At 36.5% G+C, this 26606-nt stretch overlaps 1 protein-coding gene and 1 long non-coding RNA gene across 6 annotated transcripts; one reads left to right on the top strand and one right to left on the bottom strand.

The window, feature by feature from the left end:
* Positions 1-202: 202 nt before the first annotated feature.
* Positions 203-24137, bottom strand: CCP110 (centriolar coiled-coil protein 110). Of its 5 annotated transcripts, none has more exons than XM_072942689.1 (16): positions 23949-24137; positions 22179-22323; positions 20077-20232; positions 17056-17184; positions 13021-14671; positions 10888-11015; positions 9913-10090; positions 9210-9349; positions 8840-8956; positions 8385-8486; positions 8081-8197; positions 6398-6471; positions 5801-5863; positions 5070-5129; positions 4488-4573; positions 203-2137 (listed from the first exon to the last, which is right to left on the bottom strand). In XM_072942689.1, exons 3-16 carry the CDS (start codon positions 20215-20217, stop codon positions 2085-2087), a joined length of 3039 nt encoding a protein of 1012 aa, XP_072798790.1. In that variant the 5' UTR covers positions 20218-20232; positions 22179-22323; positions 23949-24137; the 3' UTR covers positions 203-2084. The 5 variants fall into 5 exon arrangements, with proteins under 5 accessions (XP_072798790.1, XP_015101431.2, XP_015101432.2 ...); XM_015245945.3 differs by having other exon boundaries at positions 10888-11018; positions 23949-24136; XM_015245946.3 differs by lacking the exon at positions 5801-5863 and having other exon boundaries at positions 10888-11018; positions 23949-24136.
* Positions 24088-25730, top strand: LOC140687077 (uncharacterized). Its single transcript, XR_012061140.1, has 2 exons — positions 24088-24164; positions 25472-25730. It is a non-coding gene; the product is annotated as an uncharacterized lncRNA (long non-coding RNA).
* Positions 25731-26606: the final 876 nt, after the last annotated feature.

The raw sequence follows: 26606 nt of genomic DNA, 5'->3' as shown, positions 1-26606 counted from the left end.
TTTCCACAGCTCCAGTGAACTCTTGCCCTCAGAAAAGTCCAAATCCTGCAAAATCAAATGCTGGGCTAAGCACTGGAAGAAGTTACATATTAAATAGTGGGATATACCTTTCCTGAGACTGGTAATTATAAAAAATGACCATATGCATTATTAATGTTTTGGCCCCAGTCTTTCCTTGGTAAACAAAAAAGATCAAACTAGATTTCCTTTAAGATGAAAAGTTTATTTTGCCTTTTGCCTAGAAGCAAAACTAGAGAAAATTAAAGTATAAAAATAAATATAATTTACATTAATGGACATTTGACTCAAAGTAAAAATAACAAAAATAATGTATATAAATAAAATCCATTAAAAGCACAAAACAATGTCTGGCACTTTTATGAGAAAAAGCTGTGAACATTAAAAAATGTATAACACACACAAGCTTTTATCTTTAAATTAAAAAACACTCATTTTGCATCCTCAATCTAAAACTAGTTTTAACTTTCTCCAAAACACACTATTTGTTTTAGCCAATTTGCATTAGTTATACACAAAACTTTTAGCATCTATCTTTCATACAGGAAAGACCCACCATGTGTAAGCTGTATCCTGAGTTTTCAGACTGATAAAGCACAATTTATAATATTAAGATGATAATTTGCCCACAAATATAAATTGGTAACTCAGATATTTTTGACTGTCTTCTAATTTTCTGGTTCACTCATTAAATAAATGATACATCTCCATAAAGAAAATCAAGTTTATACCCAGAGTAGATTATTTTCTGTCTATACTGGATATAAAAGTTAAGTTTTAAATGGAACACAAAATTGAAGAAAACAATCTTTATCTCCACATTCTTAAAAGGATATTAAGAATATATATAGTCTGCATTTTCAAAATACCAGTATCTTTTTAAAATTCAAGTTAGAAAGATTAACTGTACACAGTCCCAATTTTATGTAAGAAGCACAAAGCCCTTTTTGGAATGGCATGATAAATTAACAGGGATATTCTTTTTCATACAATTATGTTCCCTTGGTAACATTTTTTGGTTTATATTTTAAATAAATATGTTAGTGCTGAAAAATCTTCAACATCAGTGCCCCTAAGTAATGCAGAATTTCAACTAAATGGTATTATTATCCCACTTGAGAATCTGAATTTATCATATTATATAGCCCTTTGTTCTCTCCTAAATCAAAGCACGCTAAAAAAAAAAGAAGCAGACTATGAAGAAACAAAATAAGTAGACTAAATAGAAAATATAACTGCATGCAACATGTTACTCTGTTTTATAGAAATGGATGTAACAATGCATTCTTTCCTAAGCTACATTCAAGAAGATTGTGCTGTCTTCCCCAAATGTGTTACCATCCACAGAAATATTTTTCAATTAAGTAGAAACGTTTCTAACAGTACTGGGGTAACATACATTAAGCCTAACATTTCTGTAAGACAACTAGTTGTTGAGAGGAGTATGTACTTGTGACCAAAATGGTGTCACCCAGCAACTTCTGTGGTAAATTTTAGATGGACCACAATCAGCAGGCAGTGTTTTATGCTATGTGGTTATACTCTAAGTCCAAGAATACGAGAGCTTAATCAGAGTTTTTAATGTTACAAAACCAGGGGAAAATATTCTCCTGCAATAATTTCCCCAGTAGAACGGTATCTAATTTATCAAACTCAGCAATCAGTGTGCAAAGATGAATGAAATTCGTATTTCAGAACTTATTTATAATTTATCACACCTTTTCAGTATTTTATAGAAATAAACCCAAATGTCCTTTAAGCTTACAAAAAGGTCCTCAGCAGACCCCTGAGTAATAAAACACTTATGTTTATACAGGTTAAAGACAGAAATGAGTCAATTACTAAACACTAATTTGTCTTCACTCAAAACTACTGTTAAGAGGAAAATGGGCATATGGGGAAGGAATTAGCCAGATCGGCCAAAACATCCAGATAATTTCTCAGTCCTTTGACGGTCACTTTGCCTGTGTAAACAGAGTCCAGGGTTAAATAAAAAGGCTTGAACAGGGGAAATAATACGGATCATAACCCTTCCCCCATTTTTTATCCTAATGAATGCTGTCTTCTTAAATTGTCGCAACATTTGGCCGCTTTCTTTGGATTTTTCCTGCATATACTCCTAAAAATAGAACAAAACTAGTATTATTTCTCAATGTTAGTTTTTCTGTAATAATACCATTTAATGAGTGCTCACCAGGCACTGAGTTAAGCAAAATACATTGTAACATGAAATCCTTATGTAAAATAATCGTGAGGTAGAAATTACTACTATTTTAAGGATAATACAACTGAGACATAGGAGAGTAAGTCAGTTATATCAATAACAAAGCTAGAAGTAGAAACTCTGAGACCCCAACTCCCCCTGATTTGTTGTTTTACTGAACCATTTGCGCTACTGCCTCCTACTCTGCTTTAATTAGTAGTTTCTGAATTTCAGTATAAACTCTTAAGTCAAGCACAAGACATCAAATGAACAAATACATTTTAAAACAGGAGATCAGATTGTAATTTAGTTTGTAAAAACTATAAAACAGTTTAACTACTTTGCAACAAACTAACACCTTAGAAATTCAACTTCAGTCTGAGTATGATATTCATCATTGTAACAAAAATGAATTTTCTACAAAATGCTTAATAAAGGGTTTGTTCTCCATGCAGATCAAATCAAAGCATAGTTTCAAATTTGTTTGAAACATAACTCAGGCCATTAAAAATCTAAGCAGGGATGAAGAATCTTTTCAAGAGCAACTATGGATCTCTGTGGTGAGATTCATAGTTGGAACTTTAATCAGTCATATCCCCAATTTACAGTTTATGTAAAAGAATAAAATTCTTAGTCTTTCTCAATTGTCTTAATATGTCTTCATGTATAAATAAATTTTTAGAAAAAATAGAAAACTGTTCATACTTGTTTAGATACTTATTATGACATTAATTTAAGGGTTAAGTACATTTGTATTAGTAATTACAATGCAGTGCAATTAAACCATAGTAATTCTACATACTGAACTTCATTGTACATATTAACTGCAATGACTTCCTAGTCATCCTTCATACTGTTGAGTATTACTACACAGAGACAGTAGTTGCTATTTTGCATATAGGTTCACAAGTGACAAATAGTGGAGATGAAATGCATGAGAAAAGAATATGGAGAGTAGTCACTGTGGCAATAGATAGTATTAGGCAAGGCAATACTAATTCCTCAATGATTTGCCAACTAGCTAGGATTTACCATAATACAGACACTAACATGGGGAAAAAGTTGAAAATGTCTTAAAATTTCACATAACTTCACATGTAACAGATATGGTATATGGTCTGAGTTCTTCCAAACGGTTATCTTTCAAACCAGCTGGCTCTGACTACCTCTGGAATAAGCAGGATTTTCAAATTTGTAATCCCCTCTAAAACAACTCCATTGACTATCACTCAAAGTGACCTGCAAAAGATGACCTTTTAAATTATTCTCTATATATTCAACATTATAAATTAAATTCACTATATACATCAAAAGGTCAGCAATCAACTCAAAGCTGTGATCCATATCTTATTCCTTCTTTGAACTTATGTGAACAAATGGTGATAACATGACAAAAATTTATGTTGCTTGTTCCCTTCTAATTTGGAGGAAATCACTTAGTAATAAAAGCTCTAAAACGTGACTGATTATATATTAATGGGAAGATTAGAATTGATTAAAATATTTAATCTTTACTGCCTGGTGATTAGGTTTCTTTTAAATGTTTAGAAAGCAGTATAGTTAAAGCAAAGCATTTCAAAAGTATTTTTAATAGATCACATAATTTTTGGTGACTTTATCATAGTGTCTTAACAAAAGATACCTAAAAAATATTAAAACATTAGCTTAAAAGTTCTGCATTATAATTTGTCTTCTTGCCACCATAAATAGAATTTTAAAATACATTTTTTAGTTTTGACCTTAAATAATTCTCAAGTAATGAACATATAGAGAAATTTAGCTCAGCCTTTTTACTTACTCTTAAAAGATTAAGACTTTACCCCCTCCCACCTGGCATATTCATATGTGATCTTGTGGTCAGAGGGAGAAAGTTTTCCTCTTATGTGCAGATACAAATATCCCTGGGTGATACACTTCCCCAAAGCTGAACAGACATGCACAGATTTAGGCATCAGATCATTATAATTTACTCATTTATAAAAACTTTTCTGAATTAAGTATGTATAATTCTACAAACTTTTTCAGATTAAAAAATACATAGTTTCCATGGTATTATTACAGAAATCAAGATTGGAACCACAGTTTTATTAAGATCTCCTGACTGCCACAAAAATACTAGCACAAATGATCACTAGGAGGAATGACAGTGCATATCCCAAAATATGGTGGCAAGGAAAGACAACACCCCACTTGCACGGCCTGTGTTACGGGCAGCTTGTGCACGTCTTTCTATTGAATGGGCTTCAGAAACTCATTTGCTACACACCTGAAACAGGCGCTCTGTTAGGCACTCTGCTCTGTGAAGACTTCTGTCTATTTTGCACAACCCCCTTCACTGAGGTCTTAGGGGTTCTAATTGAATATAAAAAAAGTAATAAGTCACTTGCATTAAGGTCTAAATGTTCAACATCCAAAAAAAGCAACCATACTGCATCAACTGTTCAAAGCACAAATAAGCTTGAAAAGAATTTGAGTCCCATGCATGTGCACAGCAAGGAAGCTAAACTTTTGCTTCAGCAAGAGACTATAACCATGGCTTACGCTTTGTTGAAGAATCACTTTGGTGACACTGAGCTTACTATGTGGATGTTTACAATTCTTAATGAGCAAAATGGTATGAAATGAAAAGTAAAAGCATGCCAACATAAGGTGGTAATTAAAATATAATACACAACAGTACACCAAAGTGTTATCTCTGATCAAAACTTTAAAAGATCTTTTTAATGCTATAAAAAAAAACCACAATTGAAAATAGTTTCCCTTCATGTAAAGAGTGCTAAATTATTTTTCCCTTTCAAAGCTAATCTTGATTTGACTATTTTTAAATACCCGTGTGTTGCATTCTTACCCTTGTCTACTCAGTAGCCTATGAACAGGTGCATTCTGTCCTTGGTTTTGCTGAAGGACTCTATTAACAAAGTAAATAAAAAATTAATTCAATAGGATAAATTCAGTCCCCCCCCCCATTTTCTTTCAATAGCTGAAAGACGGTAACAGCGAGGCCTATGCAATGATTTGGCCTCTGTGCAATGCACAATGTAGAGCAAATGGATGAAAGCGTTATTAATAGAGTACTTATTTGCTCACCAAGAGCCCAAACCTTAGTTTTTTATCAGGAAAGAGATGTCTAGTGTGAGTATTAATCCTGTGGTTTTATATAATGTATTTATATACTTTACAAAGCCAATTTTCCTTTTCAAACATCTGAGAGAGAAAACATCACTCTTGTAAGAGCAGAAAATAGGTCAGAAACATTAAGCTAGCTTTCTAAGGTTTTTAAATAAGTAGCAAAGACGCCTTGGACTGCAGACTGAACTCAGGCCATATGGGGCTCACATTTCCACCAGAGAGAGCATGTCCTACAGAAAGCTCCAGGAACATCCGGTCTGACATGTGACCAACTACACGATCGGGTGTTACTATGGATTCTGACTCTCTAGTCCTCCAACTCAGCAGGGAGAGATTTATTGATATAAAGCAGAATAAAGCCAACAAAAAGCAGGCTTGGGATTTATAAAATTTTCTTTTCCTTAAAAATTTAAAAATAACCTCTCACTGAGACTAAGTGATTTTTCTCACCTTGTTTCAGAAGGATTTTGTTTAACCAGAAATTTCTTATTTGGCATTCCCATTTCTGCAGCTCTAACACAATATAAAAATAAGGACACACAAATAATGTATTTAGAAAGGGGGAAAACACATACTTACAAATGTGATATGGGATGACAGAAATAAATCATCATTTCAAAGATGGTGCACTACTAAAAAACATACTAAACATACTGAAGACTAGTTTCAAGAAAGACTTTTAACAGCATACTTATTAGGATAGTCTTTGCATTAAGTTCCCCCTTCATAAAGACTTTAGACTATAAGTAAAGGAATACATCCAAAAGATACAAAATTAACACTGAATATAAGGATTAACTATTTTTAAGATTATTTAATTAGCTATCAGTTATACAAATTGAACCTTGACAAATTCATTTATCTAAAGAGGACATCAGATTTTACCACCTGATTTTAATAAAACTCTTTATATAAAGTGGTTTCTATCACCTCAGTTGCAGAAAGTTAACTATTCTTTACTTCGAATTTGAATACACAACAACAGATGATTAAAAATTAACTGGCTTGATAATAAATTAAAATGTAACAAGACATGAAAAAACTTACTTCATATACTTCTTCCTATCAAGAGACTTCTGTGTTGCAGCTGAAAGAGCCACTCGTGGACTTCTCACTTTATCCTTCAAAACACAAAAGTAACATGGAGCTCTAGGGGTACCAGTAATACCACTAAATTATACTACAGGATGATCTCAGATTGAAACAGCTTCTCTTACTAGAATTTTGAACTTTCACTTAGTCTTCATAATTGAAGCAGTCTTATTTTTTTATATAATATACAAAATATGTGTTCATCGACTATTATGTTATTGGTAAGGGTTCTGGTCAACAGTAGGCTACCAGTAGTTAAGTTATTGGGGAGTCAAAACTTACACTCAGATTTTTTATTGTGGGGCACCCCTAATCCCCTGTGTTGTTAAAGGAGCAACTGTATTTCAAATTAATTTGGAACATGTTTTCTAACTCTGATTTCCAAAAGAGGGAAAATGTACATGATAGTTCCAGGGAAATTGAACCAGGAACAACTAACAGTTTTTTATAAGCCATCCAAGCAAAATTCATGCTTAAATCTAAAATCTAATCACAAAATAGTATATAATTCTTTTACCAATTTCTTTTAAATCTGTCCACAGATTTAAATATTGCTGGTAATCTTGGGAACTACCTGTGTTTAAGAATTGTGGGAAGGGTACTAAAGTCAATAAAGAATGATATTTAGCATCAATTACTCCAAACCCAGAGGAACTTCATTGTGGAGTATAATTATGGATGGATAGATAGGTTGATCGATCAATCAATTGATCTGTCTGTCTCTGGATCCTGCTAATATCTAGTCTTTGGCCCTGGTTCCTGGCACAAGGTCCCTAAAACCCTTGTAATCCCCTGAGTTACAGGAGTGCAGGAGCATCTTTTGTTCTAATATTTGCTCTTTGACCTGTTTCTTTCACAGAGCTCAGAAATCCCTTGGAATTTTCTGGGTGATAGAAGCATCTTTTGTTCTAACAACACAACTTTTGGTGGGCTCTGGATGAGGGCTGGTCACCAGAAAGGCCAAGCATGATTACAACCTTACTTTCAGCCTCACCTCCTATCCTCCAGGGACAGGACAGGGACTGGAGATCCAGTTAATAATGATCATGCCTACATGATGAAGCTTCCATAAATACCCTAACATATGGGGTTCAGAAAACTTCCAGGTTAGTGAACACATCCACATGCCAGGAAGGTGGCACACACCAACTCCACAGGGACAGAAGCTCCTGCTCTCAGGACCCTTCCGGACCTCACCCTATGCATCTCTCCATCTGGCTGTTTACCTGTATCTGTTATTATATCGTTTATTATATAAAAAACCATAAAACCATAAATATAAGCAAGTGTTTCCCTGAGTTCTGTAAGCCATTCTAGAAAAATTTTCAAACCCAAGGAGGGAGACATGGGAATCCCAATTTATGGCCAGTTGGGCAGAAGTACAGGCAACAAATGGAACTTGAGGCCAGCATCTGAAGTGGGGGCAGTCTTAAAAGACTGCATCCTTAACTTGTAGGATGTGACACTAACTTCAGGTAGACAGTATCAGAACCGAACTGAATGGCAGGACAGCCAGCTGGCGTCAGAGAGCTGGCATGGAGGGAAAACCCCACACACCTGGTATCAGAAGTATTTTGTGAGCATGAAAGAGACAGAGTTGTTTTTTTCACTCACTAATTTAAAAGTCACGTAACATACCATTTGCCTGAGCATTTTCTCCTTGCGAGCTTCTCGGTCATGATGGAGAATAGACATCCTCTCAGCTGCGCCCATCACAAAGAATATGTCGTGAATACCATACAGGGCAGCCCGCAGCTAAGCTCAAAAAAAGGAAATATTATTCCCATTTAAAAATGTGACGTTAGAGTTTAGTCATATTATGTACACTCTTATTTAGAGAAAAAGGTTAAAGCTTTAATTGAAACCTATTTTCAGTGGCTCAGTGAAGGGAGGGAAATCAAACATCTCCATTCCCTAAAAGCCTCCAGGACACACGCGGTACCTGAGCGAGCACTCTTTCCTGAAGAGAAGCATCTTGTGCTGAAACAACTCCTCTCTTTAACGGTGCTTCCGACTGGAAACTTCTTATGAATTCCATAGTATCCTGAAAGAAGAAATGCTCCTTCAAAAACCAATTTTCTAGAAAGATTTCATGGTCACTGGAGTTTCCTTTTGCTCTGTTTCTCAATCAATTCAAAATTATTAAGAACACAAATAAAATTATTACATCCTACGTCAAATAGCATTGATTTTAAAGTGAGACAAAAATACACAAACTACTTCATTTACCTATTTTTAAAAATTAGCTGAATGAGATTAATCAATTTCTAAAACAGCCTATATTATAATGACCAAAAGAATTTTTTGATCTGCCAAAGTTCTGAACTAATTTGTTCACTTTGTCACAACACTGATAGGAACTGAGACAGAAATGAAATACAATTTATACAATCTTACTTTTACAGTTTGTCGAAGTTGTTTCAGCTTATCTGTCTGCATAAGCCTACGAGTAAGAAATCCTTTTGCTACTGCAGTTATTTTGTTAAATTTTGCTTGTACTTCTGGGCTGAAAACCTAGAAGAAATAAGATAGACACAATATTTTAATAATCTGAGCATTATACTCAAGATTGTTTTTCTTAATCTATTACAATGAACTAAATTCTTCTATATGTGTTTGCTCTGTGGAATTTAATCTCTGATAAAAGCTAAGTTTTTGCCGTATGGCAAAAATATCTACGGCTCATTGGTACAACCTAAGATAATTTAGCTCCTTAAAAAAAGACAGACAGACAGACATGCATGCATATATCATTAAGTTTGCCCACCTGAGACCATTTAGTTTTGGCCCTTCCAAAAGGCCTTGTTACTGAGAGTGTGGCCAAACCACTAGGTGATGATCCCCAGAGGTAGAATGGTACTTCCTTTGCAGAACCAAAGTTATGTTGCAGGGCAGAACTTGTGAAACCTTGAGAAATATACATACAGTATTATACTTGATGTCAAATAATCAGAATACACAGAACATCCAAATAAACATGGCATTCATTAAGAATAACAACCCCTCTGAAACTGATCCACATACAGACAAAATATGTATGGACTTTAAGCTTATGCACCAGATGGACCTTTTCAACACAAACAGCATCTCAGGATAATTGAAGATGTGAAGATAAGCTCTTATTGGGACTGGGGAATTAGATGTAATTCAAGATCACTCAGGAGATAGTAAACTGTGTTTTCACTTGAAGACTATCACCTGCTGCATGAATGAACAAAGACTGGGCTCTGAGTCAAATTTCCTTATATTTCCCATGCTAAGGTGTCTTTTCTCATGAACACCTGCTCACTGGTCTTTGATCTGCCACTAGCATTTCATTTTTTTACCAGTTACTAAGCAGCTGGCAAACGGCAGTAGGTTGGATGTGAAATTACTTATAGAAAGGAGCTTTCATTTTAAAGCATGAGAAATAAAATATCTTACTATATAGGATAATTTTTTCAAATGGAAAAGGATTTTTAAGTATTTACCAGAACTATTTGAATGTGAAGTATGGAGTGAGTCCACTTGAGACAGCATTGTTTCTAGCAAACCAGAGTCACTTATCTTTCTCCATTCTAAGTCCACAGCATTGTTCATGTCCAATTCAGAGGCTTCCACCGAAATCACCTTCTTCTCTTTTAACATTTTCTCCTGTTCTTCTATTTCCTGTAGATTAACGGTTTACTTTTTTTTATTTTTTTATTGAGTTAGTCATTTTACAATGTTGTGTCAAATTCCAGTGCAGAGCACAATTTGTCAGTTATACATGAACATACATACATTCATTGCCACATTCTCTTTCGCTGTGAGCCACCACAAGATCCTGTATATATTTCCCTGTGCTACACAGTACAATCTTGTTTATGTATTCTACATTTTGAAATCCCAGTCCGTTCCCAGCCCCCGACCCCCTGGCAACCACAAGTTTGTATTCTATGTCGATTAACAGTTTATTATAACATGGTAGATCTTTTCTTTAATTATATCCCCAAATAGTATCATTTTAGGCTTAAATAAAAGTATCTAAAATTACCAGCAAATTATTATTTCAGGTTTTTCTCCCTCAAATAAAATTGACAATCTATTTAGCTGATTTTAAAACGATGTATTAACTATAATCATCTTAAAACAACTGTCCTTGCTCTTACAAGATACTCTTACAGAATGCGTATTTCAGCATCTACTTATAAAATATCTCTTAAAAATATCAGAAGTTTTGAATCAACGGTTCAGTAAAGTATCCTTTGGACAAAGTATGCATTTATTTTTAGAGAAGGATCTAAATATTTAAATTCACATTTTTGGAAATAAAAACGCTATCCACGTATCAAAATCAATGACCACCTTAGATTAAGTACACAGGGGAAACAATTACAAGTATCCTATACATGACCCAAATTCATAGACTAACCTCAGCTCAATTCCACTCACCAGCCCTATACCCCTACATTTTAGTAACTCACCTTCTGCAGTCTTTCCTGCTCCCTCTCCTGCTCAGCTATGAGTAGTGACAACTGCTGGGCATGCTGCTCTTCTAGCCTCTTCCGCATTTCTTCAAAAGCTAACATCTTGCTTTTTAATATCTCCTCGCCTTCTGGAAAGAAACATGTCCCCTCAAATTTAGAAAATGTACTAATATCTGATGCTTTACACCATCAATTTAAATGATGCTTCTGACCAGAGTATTCCTAAATCTGACATAGTACAATCAAGATACAGACAGGCCCCCATTTTGAACCACATTCTCTTGCGCTGCTCCTCTCATCTCATGCCACCAAACAAAGGTCTGTATCTCACCACCCTGACCCACCCGTTCAGCAGATTCCACCACGATCTGGAGGAGCCAAGACTACGTGTCCATGTTCCATCAAGACTCTCCTTGCTCCAATGGACTTCACACCATGTGGTTGTCATATGCATCTCACCTCTATTTATTCTTTTGTTTCTTGTCTTTCTCCAGGACCTCTGATATTGTAGCTTGTAGTCTTGCTTTGATTTTTTTTTAAATAAATGTTGCTTTGATAGTGTAAAGCTTCTCAGCTTAAGGTTCCAAAAAAGACCAGATATTAAAATTCCAGATATTCTAATTACTAACTAAAAACTTTATTAACATTATGACCATGCAACTTACTGAACAGATCATGGTGATACACTTTGAAACGTGAAATGCCAAGTATTACACAGACGTAGCACATATATATTCAGGGATCCACTATAATTCAACTAAATTCAAAGAATCATTCTTCCCAAATATAGAGTCAATGATTTTCATTGAAGACAAGCACATTATATCTGTCCTACCTGCTATGGTATTCCATTAATTTGTTCCTAAATACAATTTTATTCAGCTACAACAATCTGCATTTGTTCATGTGTAATTTTTTATAGGCAAGGGGAGCTGAAAAAGCAGTAGAGTTGTAACTTTCAGCAAGAGAAGACAAAGCTCCTCCACTCAACAACTCAGCCGACAGCAGGAGTCCATGCAGTTCTACCTTAAAAACTTATTAAACGCATGCCTGACCTGGGCTCCCTCCCTGGGAGGTGTGCCCTCCGGAGGCACACCAAGCTGGGGGCAGCTCTCGGAACACAGCACTGCCTCCCTTGCCCACTCTGACAGCAACCCAGCTGCCTCCACGATTAGCCTCATGGCACATGCACTGGCCTTGCTCCCGTGAAAGCACTGCCAGGGATTGCCACCCACTTGGTTCTGTGTATTTTTGGTACTCGCTGAGACAGCCTTGAGCCTGGCATGTCGTCTGCTAGGAGAATCCAAGCTGGCTCCCCACGTATCAGCTGTTGCTTTTGTTAAGAGTTCTAATAAAGTCACACAGGTGTTAAGTGGTCTGCCCCAAGCCAACCCTGTTTTTCCCATAAACCTTGTTATTTTTAAGTGTGCAATTTTAGGGTTAGTGTGAAATTTTTTTCAAGAGGATATATAACAAATTAGAGTTGAAATGTCTGTGTCTAAGAACTTAGTTTACTTGATTTATATGTCTTCCATATCAGTAATGAGGAATTATAAACCATGACAACAAAGTAAGGAGTAATGAAGAAGACATGTTTGAACAAGTTGCTGTGAATATAACACTAGGTGCAACAGAAAGAAATCTGAAATAAATTTTCATCAATAAAGACACCATTCTTGAAGCACTACTCAGAGAGCCTTATTTGTGATATTTTCTCTAATAATTTGATGTTACAGTGTTTACTGAAGAGCCAAGGACATGAAGATCTCATTTCAAATGAAAGGACAAACTGATGAAAATATTAGAAGCCACAGTCCAAAAGGAAGACATCAGAGCAATACACTGGATGAAAACTGTAAGTGATGTTTCATGCAAGAACTTTTTCCTCCAGTTATTAACAATATTCTCTATAATACCAAGTGGACTGAGAGAATCATAATTCAAATATGAAAATACTTTAAGAAAGCCTATCGAATGGCAATAAACTGTAGCTAATCATGCACGCTGACAAATGAAATTAAGTACCCTGATGAATAGAAGACAATTATTACTCTGCAAACTGTCAGTTAACAGTATACAAGAGAGATGCCACCTGCTTGGCAGGTACTAAACACTTGGAAACTTTCTTACCTTTGGAACTACTTTCTATCATTTTATTCTTGTTGATGTAGACAGGTCCCTTAGGGTATCTTTTCTCCAGCACATGTTGCCTTTCCTGTTCAGCTATTCCAGCTGTTAAGACATAAGGGCAGTTTTCTTTTTGCAAATTATCAATATCTAAATCAAGTCTCCGTTTAACTTTCTCAAAACTGTTATCCAAAAACTGTTCACTTCCACAGGACACTGTAGGGGTGTCCATCTGCTGTCTGGTATTCTGGTTTTGCATCAGTAAAGGAGATGGGTTTTTCACGTCGTAAGACTTATTCAGCTCCACTGGTAAACTGTAGGAGTTTTTCTCTAGCACGCTGGCTGACGTGAGTCCACTCACAGTTCCAAAGTTTTGACCCATTATACACTGACTGGTGGCATATGGCTCATGCAATCTCTGCACTGCAGAACACGCACTGTCCATGCTGTGTGGTCCTCTCCCATCAGATGCTGGCTGGCCTTCCGCCACAGCAAGTCCATGGATAACTTTATTTTCTAATTGATTTCCTGAAGATTGACATACCTGATTTGATTTACCTAAAACCATTTCCTGTATGGCTTCAGATGTATTTTTGCTGACATAAACCTTGCTTGAACAAACTCCTGCTAAGTCAGTTGGTAACTTTGGCACAGTTTCAGGTATGTGTGCCTTTTCATCAGTATCTTGAACAACTAAGTCTACTGTCTGTTCTTTACTTTTAGGACTTAATTCACAAGCATTTATTGGGTTATTTATAAGTATATGACATGCTGATGAAGGCCTTGAACGCCTTCGATGCATTTTAGGACTCAGGCTTGGCTCTGGGCTAGGTAATTTGGCATATGAACCAGTAAGACTTTTGATAACATTATTTTCAGTAACAAAAGAGGGAATGCCTTTAAAATCAGAATCAGGCTCTAAAGAAGTGGAATAGCCAGACCGTACAGGTATGTCCACTTTAGAAAAGCTACCTAAAACTGATGTATTCACGCTGCTTGCTTGAGTGGAAGCACCTTGGAGAAGAACATTGGATTTATTAAGGCTTGGTTTGTCAGGAATAACTGAACCACAGAGTTTGCCTATCAACTGGGCCTTCTCCTTTACACAGTCAGCCACTTTAACAGCATCATTCTCTCTGTCTGATTGACTCTCATTAACACTCCTCTTTGTGCTACTTCTCAGACTGCGCCTAGATTGCTCTCTTTCTATGTATTCCTTTGACTTTGTCATCAGGTTCTGAAGACTCATTACGTAGGGATCTAGAGTAACTTCTTCCAAAAGTGATGGATCCTGTTCTTCATTTGTTGGAAAGAGGCCAGCAGAAATAAGTGTCTCTTGTGCAGCAGCTGAGGAGGTCTTCACAGAAGCTTCATTTTCTGCATGGCTAGTATTTGAATTATCACATTGCTTCAGAGAATTAAATTCTTCTGAGTCCCTAGCTAAGTCTATCCCATTAGATTTAAATTGGTCCTCATTATTCGACGGTAAAATTCCAGTTTCCTTTTCAAACCTTCCTAAAGCAGAGTGTTCAGTAGGGGTTGGCAAGATATTTGGAAATGTAGCAGGAACATTCAAGTTTCTAACTTCTGAATTAGAGTAAATGGTTTCAGTCTCCCACTGATCAAAATCACTGGCATTAGGTGCTTTCCTAACCTGAAAAAGGAAATTTAAAAATTAATACATCATCAGTACACAAAAAGCCTTTGATTTCATTGTTTTCTGAAGTAAAAGTGAAATTAAAGATCCAAAGTTCTAATATTTGAAAACACAAACAAAAACTAAGGTGACCTTTTTTATGATAGACTGTGTCACTTGGAGCTCAAACTACTACAAAAAGCATCTACTGGTCATCCCAGCCTCTCTATTAAAATATTCAAAGGAAAAAAATAAATTATCTATCATGATGCAAATATAAACGTACATCCATGCATATGTACATATATACACACATATTCATATATCCATTGCAATTTAGTCTTGGAATAGAAACATTTTCCTTCACTTTCTTCTAGTTATGCTTTTAACATCACCAATTGCTCCTCCTATGAGAACTATCATCTAAGGATAACAATGTATAAGATAAATAGCAAATAATTAAATTTCTTACATTAAGGATTCTTCTTTAAACAAGGACTAATTTGCCAGGATATTGATTAAGCAAAAATAATTCAGTACTAAGATTCTGCCTCCCATATGCTCACTTCAAATTTTAACTAAAATCCTTCTATATGATGAGACAAATTTGTAGTAAATAATAGCTCAGCACAGCAAAGCAAAAAACAAACCAACAAAAAAAACCAAAAACTTCAACTTAAAACCCAATTCATTAAACCAAATTTTAATTTCATTAACTGATGATCATTTAAAACAGCAACCCAGTAATGAGTTTTGAACAAGCAAAATAAGTTAAAAATTTGATGAAGATGAGAACAACTGTATACACAAGAGATCCAACAGAAAAAAATAAAATTACATTTTATATCTAAATAATGCTGAAGAATAAAAAATGATCTAGGATGGTTTCTAAAGATTATACAAGCATATACGAAACTGGGAAAAACCACTATCATGTTATCAGATGAATACAGACTCCATAATCCTGAATTTTAAAAGATTTTTAGGTTGTTTTATATGGGTTTTTTTTTCCTAGACGATACGGCACTGCTGTTTTACCTTACAAATCCCAAGACATGCCATGGTTTCCAGGTACTATGCAATAAACAGTACAACAAGGTCGACTTAGTCACAAGCTCAGGATCAAAATACAACAAAAAGGATACATATTCAAGACACGTGCTCATGGGTTTAAGTAAAATAAATCATTTCCTCAAAATAGCTAAACGTTTTGCATTTGTGATATTCAGCATCTACGCTTTTTGCACATCACTAGAATGAGCCTTTGGTTAGACGATTTAAATAACAACCAAAAAATCTATCACAGAATCACAGGTTTTACAGGCAAAACAGACCTTAGAAATATATTTGTATTATATAAAATTTCTCTATCTGCATAATTAGCTCATTACTTCACAGTTCAACATTACACATCTTCTATTAAGCAAAGAAAGTTTTCAGACTCAACAATAATCTTATTAGTGGTTTATCTGATACATCCCTCAATGGACCAAGAATGATATGCCACTTTTGTTACAAAAATAGGAAATATCTAGTAAATTAAAAAAAAAAACACTGTTACTGTGCTACTCATTATATTTTTTAAACTCAATATGAGCAGCAATTATACTTTACAAATTAAAATCTACTACCTACAGAGAAATGAAGGTAGCAGTTAGTGGAAAATATCCTGAGGTTCATTGTACATAAATTATTTAGTATGAATTACACAAACCACAAACCCCTAAGATTATTTTAAAAAATTAAAAGATATAACCAGCAAAACAGTGCTATATATGACAGAAACTGTTTTATCTAATTCATTGTTTTCCTTTTTAGTATAAAATGATTCAGACCTTAAAACAAATTGCTTATACAAATTTAAATTAAGTTAAATAAAAATAACTGCAAAAGGTATAGATGTGTTATTTAAATAGTTTCAATTTGTATCTAAGATGCATCTAGGCAGTTCTAGTTATGTAACCTAAATTGCATTTTTGTGTCTAAGAGCAGCATTTTCACCTAAAAAAATTGGGGGCAGTTATTTACTTTAGCGGAGAATGAGAATAAGGTCATTGAGTCAATAGTCTGATTAGTTCAGAGGTAAACTACAATAGCCAATTCTATCATTTTGTCACTGAGAATTCAATGTTTTTAGAGTCATAAGACACAGACAATAAGCGACTATATTCAGTGTATGGGTCCATTGTCTAAGTACCCTCCGATTCAAGTACTGGGCATCACTAACAAGCTAGTGAATTTTCTTTGGAGTAACTGAAATGGAATATCACAAATTACAAAGCTTCTCAAACATAACAGTATATTAGTAATTAACCAGTAAGACAAATTTATTTCTGAAGAATTATCACTGATGCTTACTCCATGAATTCTTAATTATAATTTCAAGAGCTTAAATTACACACCTGAACATTTTCAAGAATCTCCTGGACACGAGTCAGTAAAGCTTTCTTCCTATTGACCTGCTTTCTTGCTTCTACATCAAGCGCTTTCTGCTTTTCTTGTTGCATTTCCTTCCTTTTCTCACTATTAAGCTGAAAAACATAAATATGTAATTACTTCTCATAAATATAAAAATATCATAAAGTCAGGAAGTTTTGAACCAGAGTGATTAAAAACATGTGCAACAGGTAAAACCATCTCCAGTAAAAGGGATCTGAGCAGTGGTTGGGGGGGATGATTGGGAGGGCATAGGTGAGGTCTTTCTATGGTGATGAAAACGTTCTGTGCGGGTGTGAGTTATAAATGGATGCCATGTATCGGAACTCATGGAACTTGAACACTTAAAATCTGTACATTTCACTGTGAGTAAATTACTTTCAATTTAAAAAAAATTAAAAGAAAGGAAAAAACTGTTCATTTATCAAATGCTCTGAAATGAAAGAAAATTAACCCTTTGGCAACTGCTGAGCTTTTCATTTGGTGATATCTACTTCACTGGGTCAGATTCTTCAATTTCTAATCCTCTGGTTAGTATACATTTTACCTCTTTGCTACCTCAAGAAAATGTTCCAAGGTTTAATGATAAAAGAAACAGATAATGTTTTATTTGCCTACAAAACCAGAACACATATTTGGTTCCATGTCATTATAATCTCCAATAAAAATATAATGTACCTAAAAAACTGAAAGCTTCTAATTCTAAGCATCATATCTTTTTATAGTGGATTTAAATCTTCATTATTAAGTCCTGGGAAGTTTAGTCACTATGTTAAGGAGTCAAGACTTATTTTAGACTTAAGCAAGTGGAAAACATTTCATAAAAAATTGTTTCAAAGTTGCAATATTCAACTATCAAGTACAACATAAAAACATGAACTAAGGTCCATAAACATTAGATTTTGCTTATAAATAAGTAACTGAAAAGTCATAGACCCTAAACAAGGCTTAGATATTTTGGCAAATACGTAATAAACTAATCAAGCAATATGTCATCAAGTAGCCAATAAAAACGTTTCAAAATTTTTTCTTATTTGCATGGTACCAAGAATCATTCCACAGTTTACTTGCTAATCAAAAAGAAAAAAGAAAATGTATACCTTTAAAGAGTCATCTAGCAAGTCATCACTGTAAAAGCAAGTGTTCAAAATAAACGTCACTAATAGAGGAACAACTACACATTATGTAATTTCTGATTTAATTTAATATGAAGTATATAGCATCATCTCCAAGGAATTCTTGCTAAAAATGTTTAACCCAACTCTAACCAAACTGGTAGACTAATTTCCAGTTTAGAGGGACTAGAGGGCAAGTTAACTATCACCGTGAGGAAACAATTAGACAAATCCAAAATGTAAGACATTTTATGAGATCTCTTTAAAACTTCACTATCGAAAAAAAAAACCAATTTTTTAAAGAGGTAGAGAAACTGTTCTAGATCAAAGTGATTAAAAAAACATAACAAGCAAGTGCTGTTGTGAACTCTGACTGGATCCAGCTAAGGAAAAAAAAGGCTATAAAAGGTATTTTGAGCATAAATGGAGAAATAAGAATATGGACAGAATATTAGATGCTATTAAAATTATTATTAATTTTCTTAAGATATTATATGGTATTGGATTTATGTGGGAGAATATCTTTATTTTTGGAATATTATACCAAAATATTTAGGGGAGAAGCATTATGTATCTGCAATTTTCAAATAACTCAGCAATAAAATTTAAAAGTATATATGTGTATATGTATGTGTGTGTATATATATATATACATGTATATATATATATACACACACATACACAAAGATTCATAAGCACAATAAAGCAAAGGTGGGAAAAATGTTAAAAATTATTGAATGTAAATGGCAGATACATGGGTAGTCAACATACTATCCTTTCAACTTTTCTGTATGGTTGAAAATTTCATTACAAAAAGTTGGCAGAAAATATTGATCTTTTAAATCCTGTTATACAAAAAAATACATTTAAAACTCTCTTTCAATAATATGAGTTTTCTGACTTAAAATAAAGCCACATACATTTATAAAATATTCAATCAGCATCACAGGGTATACAGTGAAAAGTGTGTCTGCCCTCTCATCCTACATTCCCTCACTCCTCCCCAGAGGGAAAATACAATTTCTTTATTTAAAAACCCAAGTAGTTAACATATACTGAGTACCTCCCATGATCTAGATGGTGTTCTAAGCATTTTAAATGTATTAAATCCTTTTATCATTTTAAATGTATTAAATCATTTAATCCTCAAAATAACCCTATGAGATAGGCACTATTTTTAATCCTCATTTAACAAATAAAGACTATGGATCTGCAGGTAAGTGGCAGAGCAATGATTTGAATCCAGGCCAGGAGAATCCAGAGTCAGGCTTTTAACCACTACCCTGCATGCCTCTGAGAGCGCGCTGTGTGCTTAGATTTACGGTAACTTGTGAAGATCCTTCCATGCCCACACATTAAGGTCTACTATACTCATTTTAATGGCATGTATGTAAGTCTATAAAATGGACCACAGTTAGTTAAACTAGTCCACTAGTGATGGACATTTAGGTTGTTTGTCAAATCCTTTGCTTTTTTAAACAATATTACTATAACCTTACACATAGTGCTTTGGGCGCATGGATGAGTATATTTGGAAGGTATTTCCCAAAATGCAACGGCTGAGTCGAAGGTTAGATACACTTACAAATTCTGATACACTACCAAATTGCTCATCAAAAAATAAAATCAGCTGATCCTCTTAGCAAAAGTGCATTTTCAGTGGCTCTTTCCCACAACCTAGTAGTACAAGGTCCTATCAGATCTTTGCCAATCTAATTGGTAAAAAACACCAACTCATTTGTATTTCTTTATTCATGCCTAAGGGCTAGGGATCTTTTTGATGTTTATAAGCCTTCATTTTGTTTTACTGTGAAGTACCTTAGTGATTCACTATCTAAAAAAAAAAATTATTTAAAATCAAAGAATATTTACCAGTGGAGAAAGCACAGCCACTCCATGGAAGCGAATGAGTGAGATGCTTTCAGACTGGACAGGTAGAAAGCTCTCTGTGGGTAGTGATGCTTCTTGGAGTCTGGCAAGACTTTTTTCACAAAACTTCTCATACTCCTCCATCTTCCCACAATCACACTACAGGAAAGGAAAAAAAGCCCATTTTAAACAAAAATAGATCTTAATTTATTTGGCAAATTTGGAGGGCACTGAAATATTCCTAGAATTCTTAATTCCTAGAACTGGTGTTCCCAGAATTGTTTCACTGATCAGGAGCTAAATCTTGGGTATAAGAAAACATCTCAAGACCCTCCCCAGTTAAGCCTTGCTTCATATATTAAATATTTCTGAAGATTTATATGTAAATCAATCCTTAAATATGGTTAATTTAGAAAAGTACTAAAATTCAGCAGTGAAACCTTCTGAAAAGAAACAAAGTTTTATACCACCTAACTTAACTTCAGATTGTAAAACAGAATGTTATTTTTTCTTTAGCAGGACTTATCTACACAGCACAAGAAAAACTAAATAATACAAAGGTAGGAATGCTTTTGTAGCCAAAAAAAGAGCTAGTTAAATAAAACAGGATATTCACTTCAAAAGTTCTTTTTGTACCATGGAGTTCAAAGTCTAGTACTTGCATATCTTAAGAATATAACTTGACTCCGTAATAACTAGACAAATCAGTTAAAGGTGGAAAACAGAGAATCTATTGGCTCTCATATTAATTCTAGTTTATTGTTGAAAAGTGGAACCATCACAAACTACTTAAAAACCATCAGCTCAGTAATTTCACAATTTCTAGGTAATTGTCATGGTGGCTATGAAAACACAAGGAAACCACGAAAGCTTAGCCACTATAATCATTCATCTAGCAAGCGTTAAATATTTGATTGCCTGTTTCCATAGCATTATGTCTGGTATTATTTCCTGTAAATAAGGAAGGCAAAATAGAGAGGTATCAGCAGACTCATAATCAACAAGGATATGAACTGTGGAAACAGAAAAACTAACACAATAACATTCCTTTAAGTATTCATTTTAAAACAATTAACAAAGAAAAAGAGAGAGGGAAGGGAAATTCAATTCATGACTTAGGATATGCAAAGATGAAATAAGACAGAATATGATACCGTCCTAAGCCTCAAGGTACTTAAAAATTTAGTACGCTAAAGTATCAAGGACAAACAGTAGGGCAATTAGAAATGAAGAAAAAGCATACTCAAAACTACGATTAGATTATGAAAAAATAAGATATATTGCCACTTTTGACCAACTGGTAGTCTTATTAATAGCAAAACGTCTTGCTACCATTCCATCAGTTTTAATTATTGCTATGTTCAATTTATGCAAAGTAAGTTTAAATTCAAAGAAACAGCTCTCTAGAGTGTAAATGAGATTATTTTGCAAATTTATATTCATAAAACAAGCAAAAGTAAAAAACAAAACAACACCTTACTGAATGGTCTCATTATTTTAGTCTAGACTTGAACCCACACTGTATCTTAACAACCAAAATAGGCAGAAGCTAAAATGTTAGAGAAATTCAAATGACCCATTTCTACTAAAATACTTCAAATTATTTTTTAACACAACCCATCATCCAGCGTTACCAGAAACATAAATAGATTACTCATACAATTAATGTAATATACTTCCAGTGGATACACAAGCAGAGCATGGAGGGTCTGGGAAATTTAAGGAAATAAAATGTCTCTATGGCAATAGTTTTATATGTCTTTCAACATCATCATATAGATATGCCTCATTACTTCAGAAAGTTAGATTCACATCCCTTAAACAGTACATGTTTGTCAGACATATTGCAGACATATAGCAATATATTATTATTACAGCACAACTTATGGCTCATGACAATGCATTAAACATCCAAATACAAGTCTAATATGATGATTATGAAAATTACCAAGTGACCCTAGAACATGGCTGGATCCTTCTTATCTTTAGTCTCAGCTTGGATGTCCCCTCTTCCGAGAGGCCGTCCCTGATTATCCCATCTAAATTAACCCTGCGTCATCTACTATCACATTACCCTGCTGTTTCCCAATTTTCATAGCACTTACCACTATCTGAAATTATCTTGTTTATTTCCTTGGTTTTTGTCTGTCTTCCTCCACCAAAATGTAAGCTCCATAAGCAGAAGTACCTTCTCAGTCTTGCTTACCACTAAATCCCATTACATAGGACAGTGTCTGCGCACAATAGGCACTGGATAAAAATATTGAATAAATAAATTAGGATAATTAGCTCAAACAATAATGTAAACCAGAAAAAAGAAGACAGTGGACCATATAGCAAAGAAGCTAGCAAAGAATAGAATTTAAAGAATAGTAGTTTCATAGATGACCCTATTCTCAGAAAAACCTGGTACCTCTGAACTGCAAAGGCAACCATTTAAAAAGCGAGCATCTGCATCCTATATAATTAAGCAAGAGGGCACTTCGTTTCTCACGCCACAATTACCTCTGTCAGCAGGGTTTATTTTAAGGGAACTTTGACAACAAGGCCACTCCAACCACAAATCTACTGCCCCATACTTTACCATCAGGCATTACTGGTCCACTTGAATTAATAATTTGTTGGCTGCATCAAGTTCAGGCATGCCCTGTCTTCTCTGTGTAGACCATGCCCCTCCTACAAATGAGCCTCTTTGCAAACCCCATAGACTCATGGCTCTGCTACCTGCTCCTTATCAGAGCTCTATCAGAAATGTCACTGAAAGGAATGGTAAAAGTAACACAGAACACATCTTGCCTTGTTTTCAGATCCTAGCTGGCTGTTTACCCATCAGTCCTCCCAAAGACATAAACATCTTGTAGAGGCAATAAAGGGGGAAAATGTTTCTCATTCAGGCACATACTAGCTGTCTGTTCTTGGCAATTCACTTACCATCTCTATGCCTCAGTTTCCTCATTTGTAAAATAGGGATAATCAGCACACCTGTCTCAAAGAGATTCTGTGAGAATTCAAGGAACTAACACACGTATGGCAATCACTATACTACCGGACAAGCAGAAAGCATCAATAGATGGGAGCGGCTTTTATTACGAAGACGATGGAGGTGATTTTGATTTTTTCAACCATTTAAAAAGCGTTTATAAGCTCCTGGAGGGCAACGTCAGTGTTTGGTTCCTGGTAAGATTCAAATTTAACTTTAAAACATGGTAAAGGGGACAACAGCTTCCTCATCTTGCTGTGTCAGACCCCTCCCCATTAAATCAGTCGCTAGGGGCCTGCCATTTGCCTAAATTGGGGTAGGGAACTAGGATTATAACGAGACAGAACCAAAGGATGGGAACCAGCTAGCAGCATCAGGGGCAATGAAGAGAACTTGCTTTTTTATCCTCACGCTTATGCCCCTAGAGAATCGCAAAGGCAAAGTAAACAGCACTCCTAGGGCCTTTGGTTGGTGGTAACTGGCGTTCAGAAATGGCCAGTGCACACCCTGGGGACGCTTCCCTCGCGAGAAAAGCGGCCTAAACAGTTCTATCAACAAGAGGTGGTTCCTCAGCTCTGACCCGAGTTTATTTACCGGGGACCCTCTGCCCTCACCCCAGCGCCCCACGCCCACCTCCCCCAGCTCCTCTGGTAAGGCTCCATCCAGAGGGCCCACCAGGCGGTGCCTGCATCCGAGCATCACCTCGGCATCCGATGCCACCGATTCCCCGGGCACCTGCCTCGGCACACCCGCTCCTTTCCAGGGTCTCGAGGCCCGGCACCTGCACTCGGGTTCCGTCCAGAGCCCGCCTTCAGCCCCTCAGCGCGCCAATTCCGCCCGCCCTGCGGCCTCGCAGCCGGGACCCGCTGAGTCAAGCCCCTTCTCACGCAAGCACCTGATCTCCCACGGCCGCAGGAGCTTTCCTCCCCTCGCTCCGGGCCTTGGCAGGAAGCAAACGGCTCAACTGGTACTGACTGAGAGCAGCTCGCTCCGCCGCCGCCTTCTCCTCCTCCTCCCCGCCATATTACGGGTCTCCGGCGGCAACGCGGGCTCCTGGCAACCGTCGCCGCCACCGCCGCCTAGACACCTCCTCTCAGGGACGGCATTTCCGGTGGGTGCTTCCCGGGCCGTTAGAAGGGTTGGGCCTCCAGAAAACTACAATCCCCGAGGTGCTTTGCGCGCCTGGGTAGGCTCCCCGCCCAGCGATGGAGAGCGTAGTGCTTACTGACGACGCGATGCACGCTGGGAGGCGTAGTCTTTACTTCAAGCTCTCAAATGGTTATTTATTGCATCAGGAAAGCTTCTCAGGTCTGAAGGTCCGTGAAGTGATCCTTGAAGTTGCTGTTTTTCACTTATCTTTATAGAGAAAGCTTCTTTCTGTATAGTCGTTGGAATACATACAACAGTCACCAAAACTTTTTTCTTTGTAAATAAAAAATTACTGAATCCTAGATGCCAACTTCAAACTTAACATATCCCTACCCTTTTGCAAATTAATGGGAATATATATTGGAGAAAGGACGGTACCAGGTTCAAGTTGGCAGGAAAAGCGCAGAATGTCTTGCCAAGGTTCTGTATTGAAACATGTTAGCAGCTTTCCAAAATATGATTTAGTAGCTAGCTAGCCCCTTTCCATTTCCTAGATTGGCCTTACTCTCTGTCTCTTACTGACCCTCTTTCCCGTGCCGATTTTCGCATATGTAAAATAGGAGTTTTAAAAGTGCCTATCACAAGGGTCGTTGTAAGGAACAATTCAGATAATTCTTGCTGTTGTTGTACAGAAGCCCCACTAAAAGGGAGCAGGACCCTGTAGCACCCTCCCAACTCAGCCCCACAACCCCTGCCTCTCCTTTATACAAAAGCTGAAGTCTCTCAGGCCTCCAGAAATCTACTAGAGCAGGCAGAAAGCATCAGAAAACAGGGTGAAGAACTCGGCTGGCAAATGCCCAGTGTCTTAATTACCCTGTTAGCCCTGCTTATTTATTGGGCCATTTTTAGTTCAAGTACTTTCCTGCTTCATTTCAAATCATCTCCAGCAGTATCAAAATAAGACTCTGCTGCTCCACGGATGGAAACCTATCCCAGGGTCAGATTTCCTAGATTTAGAAAAAATAGAGAGAGACTTCGCCTCTCTCTCTATGCCCCTGTACAGCAGGAAGAGGCTACAGAAGATAGAGACCACTGTTCATTTTCCCAAAAAGATTCTTGGATATGAAGTCTCTCAGGGCGCAGTTGAGAAAGGTGGTTAGTCAGGCTTACTGACCCTGCCTAATTAACAACAAGGGAAAGGAAGTACCCAGCTGATGAAAAGGCAGGACATTTCTCTTATCCCACAGATGGCTCCCTAAAATCCAAGGACATACCCCAGTTCTTTTCCTTTGTTCCCTCCTAGTTTCTTCTAATTGCTTTTTGTGTCAGGGCTGAACTCTGAGGGAGGAAGGAGCCTGTAGCAGAAAGTAATTAACACCACTACCGGAATGAAGACAACAATGTTAGAGCCTTCTAATAAAAGGCTGCCTGCTCAGGAGCTGGAGATGTCTCCACTGGCCATCTTGGCTGACAGTTCCCCACTGGAGCGCTTCCTTTCCCAGCTCAAGAGCCTTTCTTTCCTTCTCTCTGCTCAAGCCCTTTCCTACCATTTCCCCTTCTGAGCAATAAAGTGGCTGTTCACTTCGTCCCTCTGCCTCTGCTGCTTGAATTCTTTCACGGCCAGCGGCAAGGACCCACACTTTGGTGGGCTTCCTAATTTAGGGGTCCCTCTCTCTGCTAACACCACTATTAGCCCTTAGTGGGAGAAGTGGAAAATTCATGGCTTAAAACTGAGGTGGCACGATGCCAGTCCTGACTCTGCCATTGTTGGCTCACTTCACTTCTCCTGGCCTCAGTTTCCACATCTATAAAATAAGGGAATTATTAAAATCCCTTCTAGCTTTATGATCTAATTGTGCTGCCAGCTAAAAATTGCCACTTGCCACCTGCCTCTACAAGGACTGAATCATATTGACACTTGCTATCTACCTTTGCTTGGATTAAATCGTGAGCCACTGCAGCTGCTGACCTCCAACACTCCCTGAAAGGTGTTCAGGGTGGAGATCAGGAATGAGGCGTTCTGTGCTCTGAGAAAATTGGCAGAACAGGCCTCCAGGTAGATATTTTCAGAAGATTTTATGAGCCCAAATTCTTGAGTCTCCTCATATCTAGAAAAGCACTAAAGTCATTAACAGTGACATCTGCTCCTTGTGACTAGCAACAAGTCTCTGCCTAAATTTGTGTTTGACTGCACGTGTGCCCCTTCACTAACATCATATATAGTACTGACCTCCCCTCTAGCTCTTCCGAGCAGTTCCTCAGAGCTATCTGAGATGCTACCTCCTAGGCTTTTGTCCTCATTTTGCCCTAAATAAAACTTAACCCACAACTCTCACGTTGTGTGATTTTATTTCAGTGGACAGTGCCTCCTTTGCTATGCTCTTTCATTCCCCTCAGAATCTGAAAAATCCTTTTAAGTCGACTGAATTTAATGTCCTAAGTAATATCTATCCACTGAGGTTGT

The sequence above is a fragment of the Vicugna pacos genome, chromosome 18 (genome assembly GCF_048564905.1).
Source record: "Vicugna pacos chromosome 18, VicPac4, whole genome shotgun sequence".
In the NCBI taxonomy this organism is placed as follows: domain Eukaryota; kingdom Metazoa; phylum Chordata; class Mammalia; order Artiodactyla; family Camelidae; genus Vicugna; species Vicugna pacos.
This window is presented reverse-complemented; position numbering and strand designations above follow the sequence as displayed.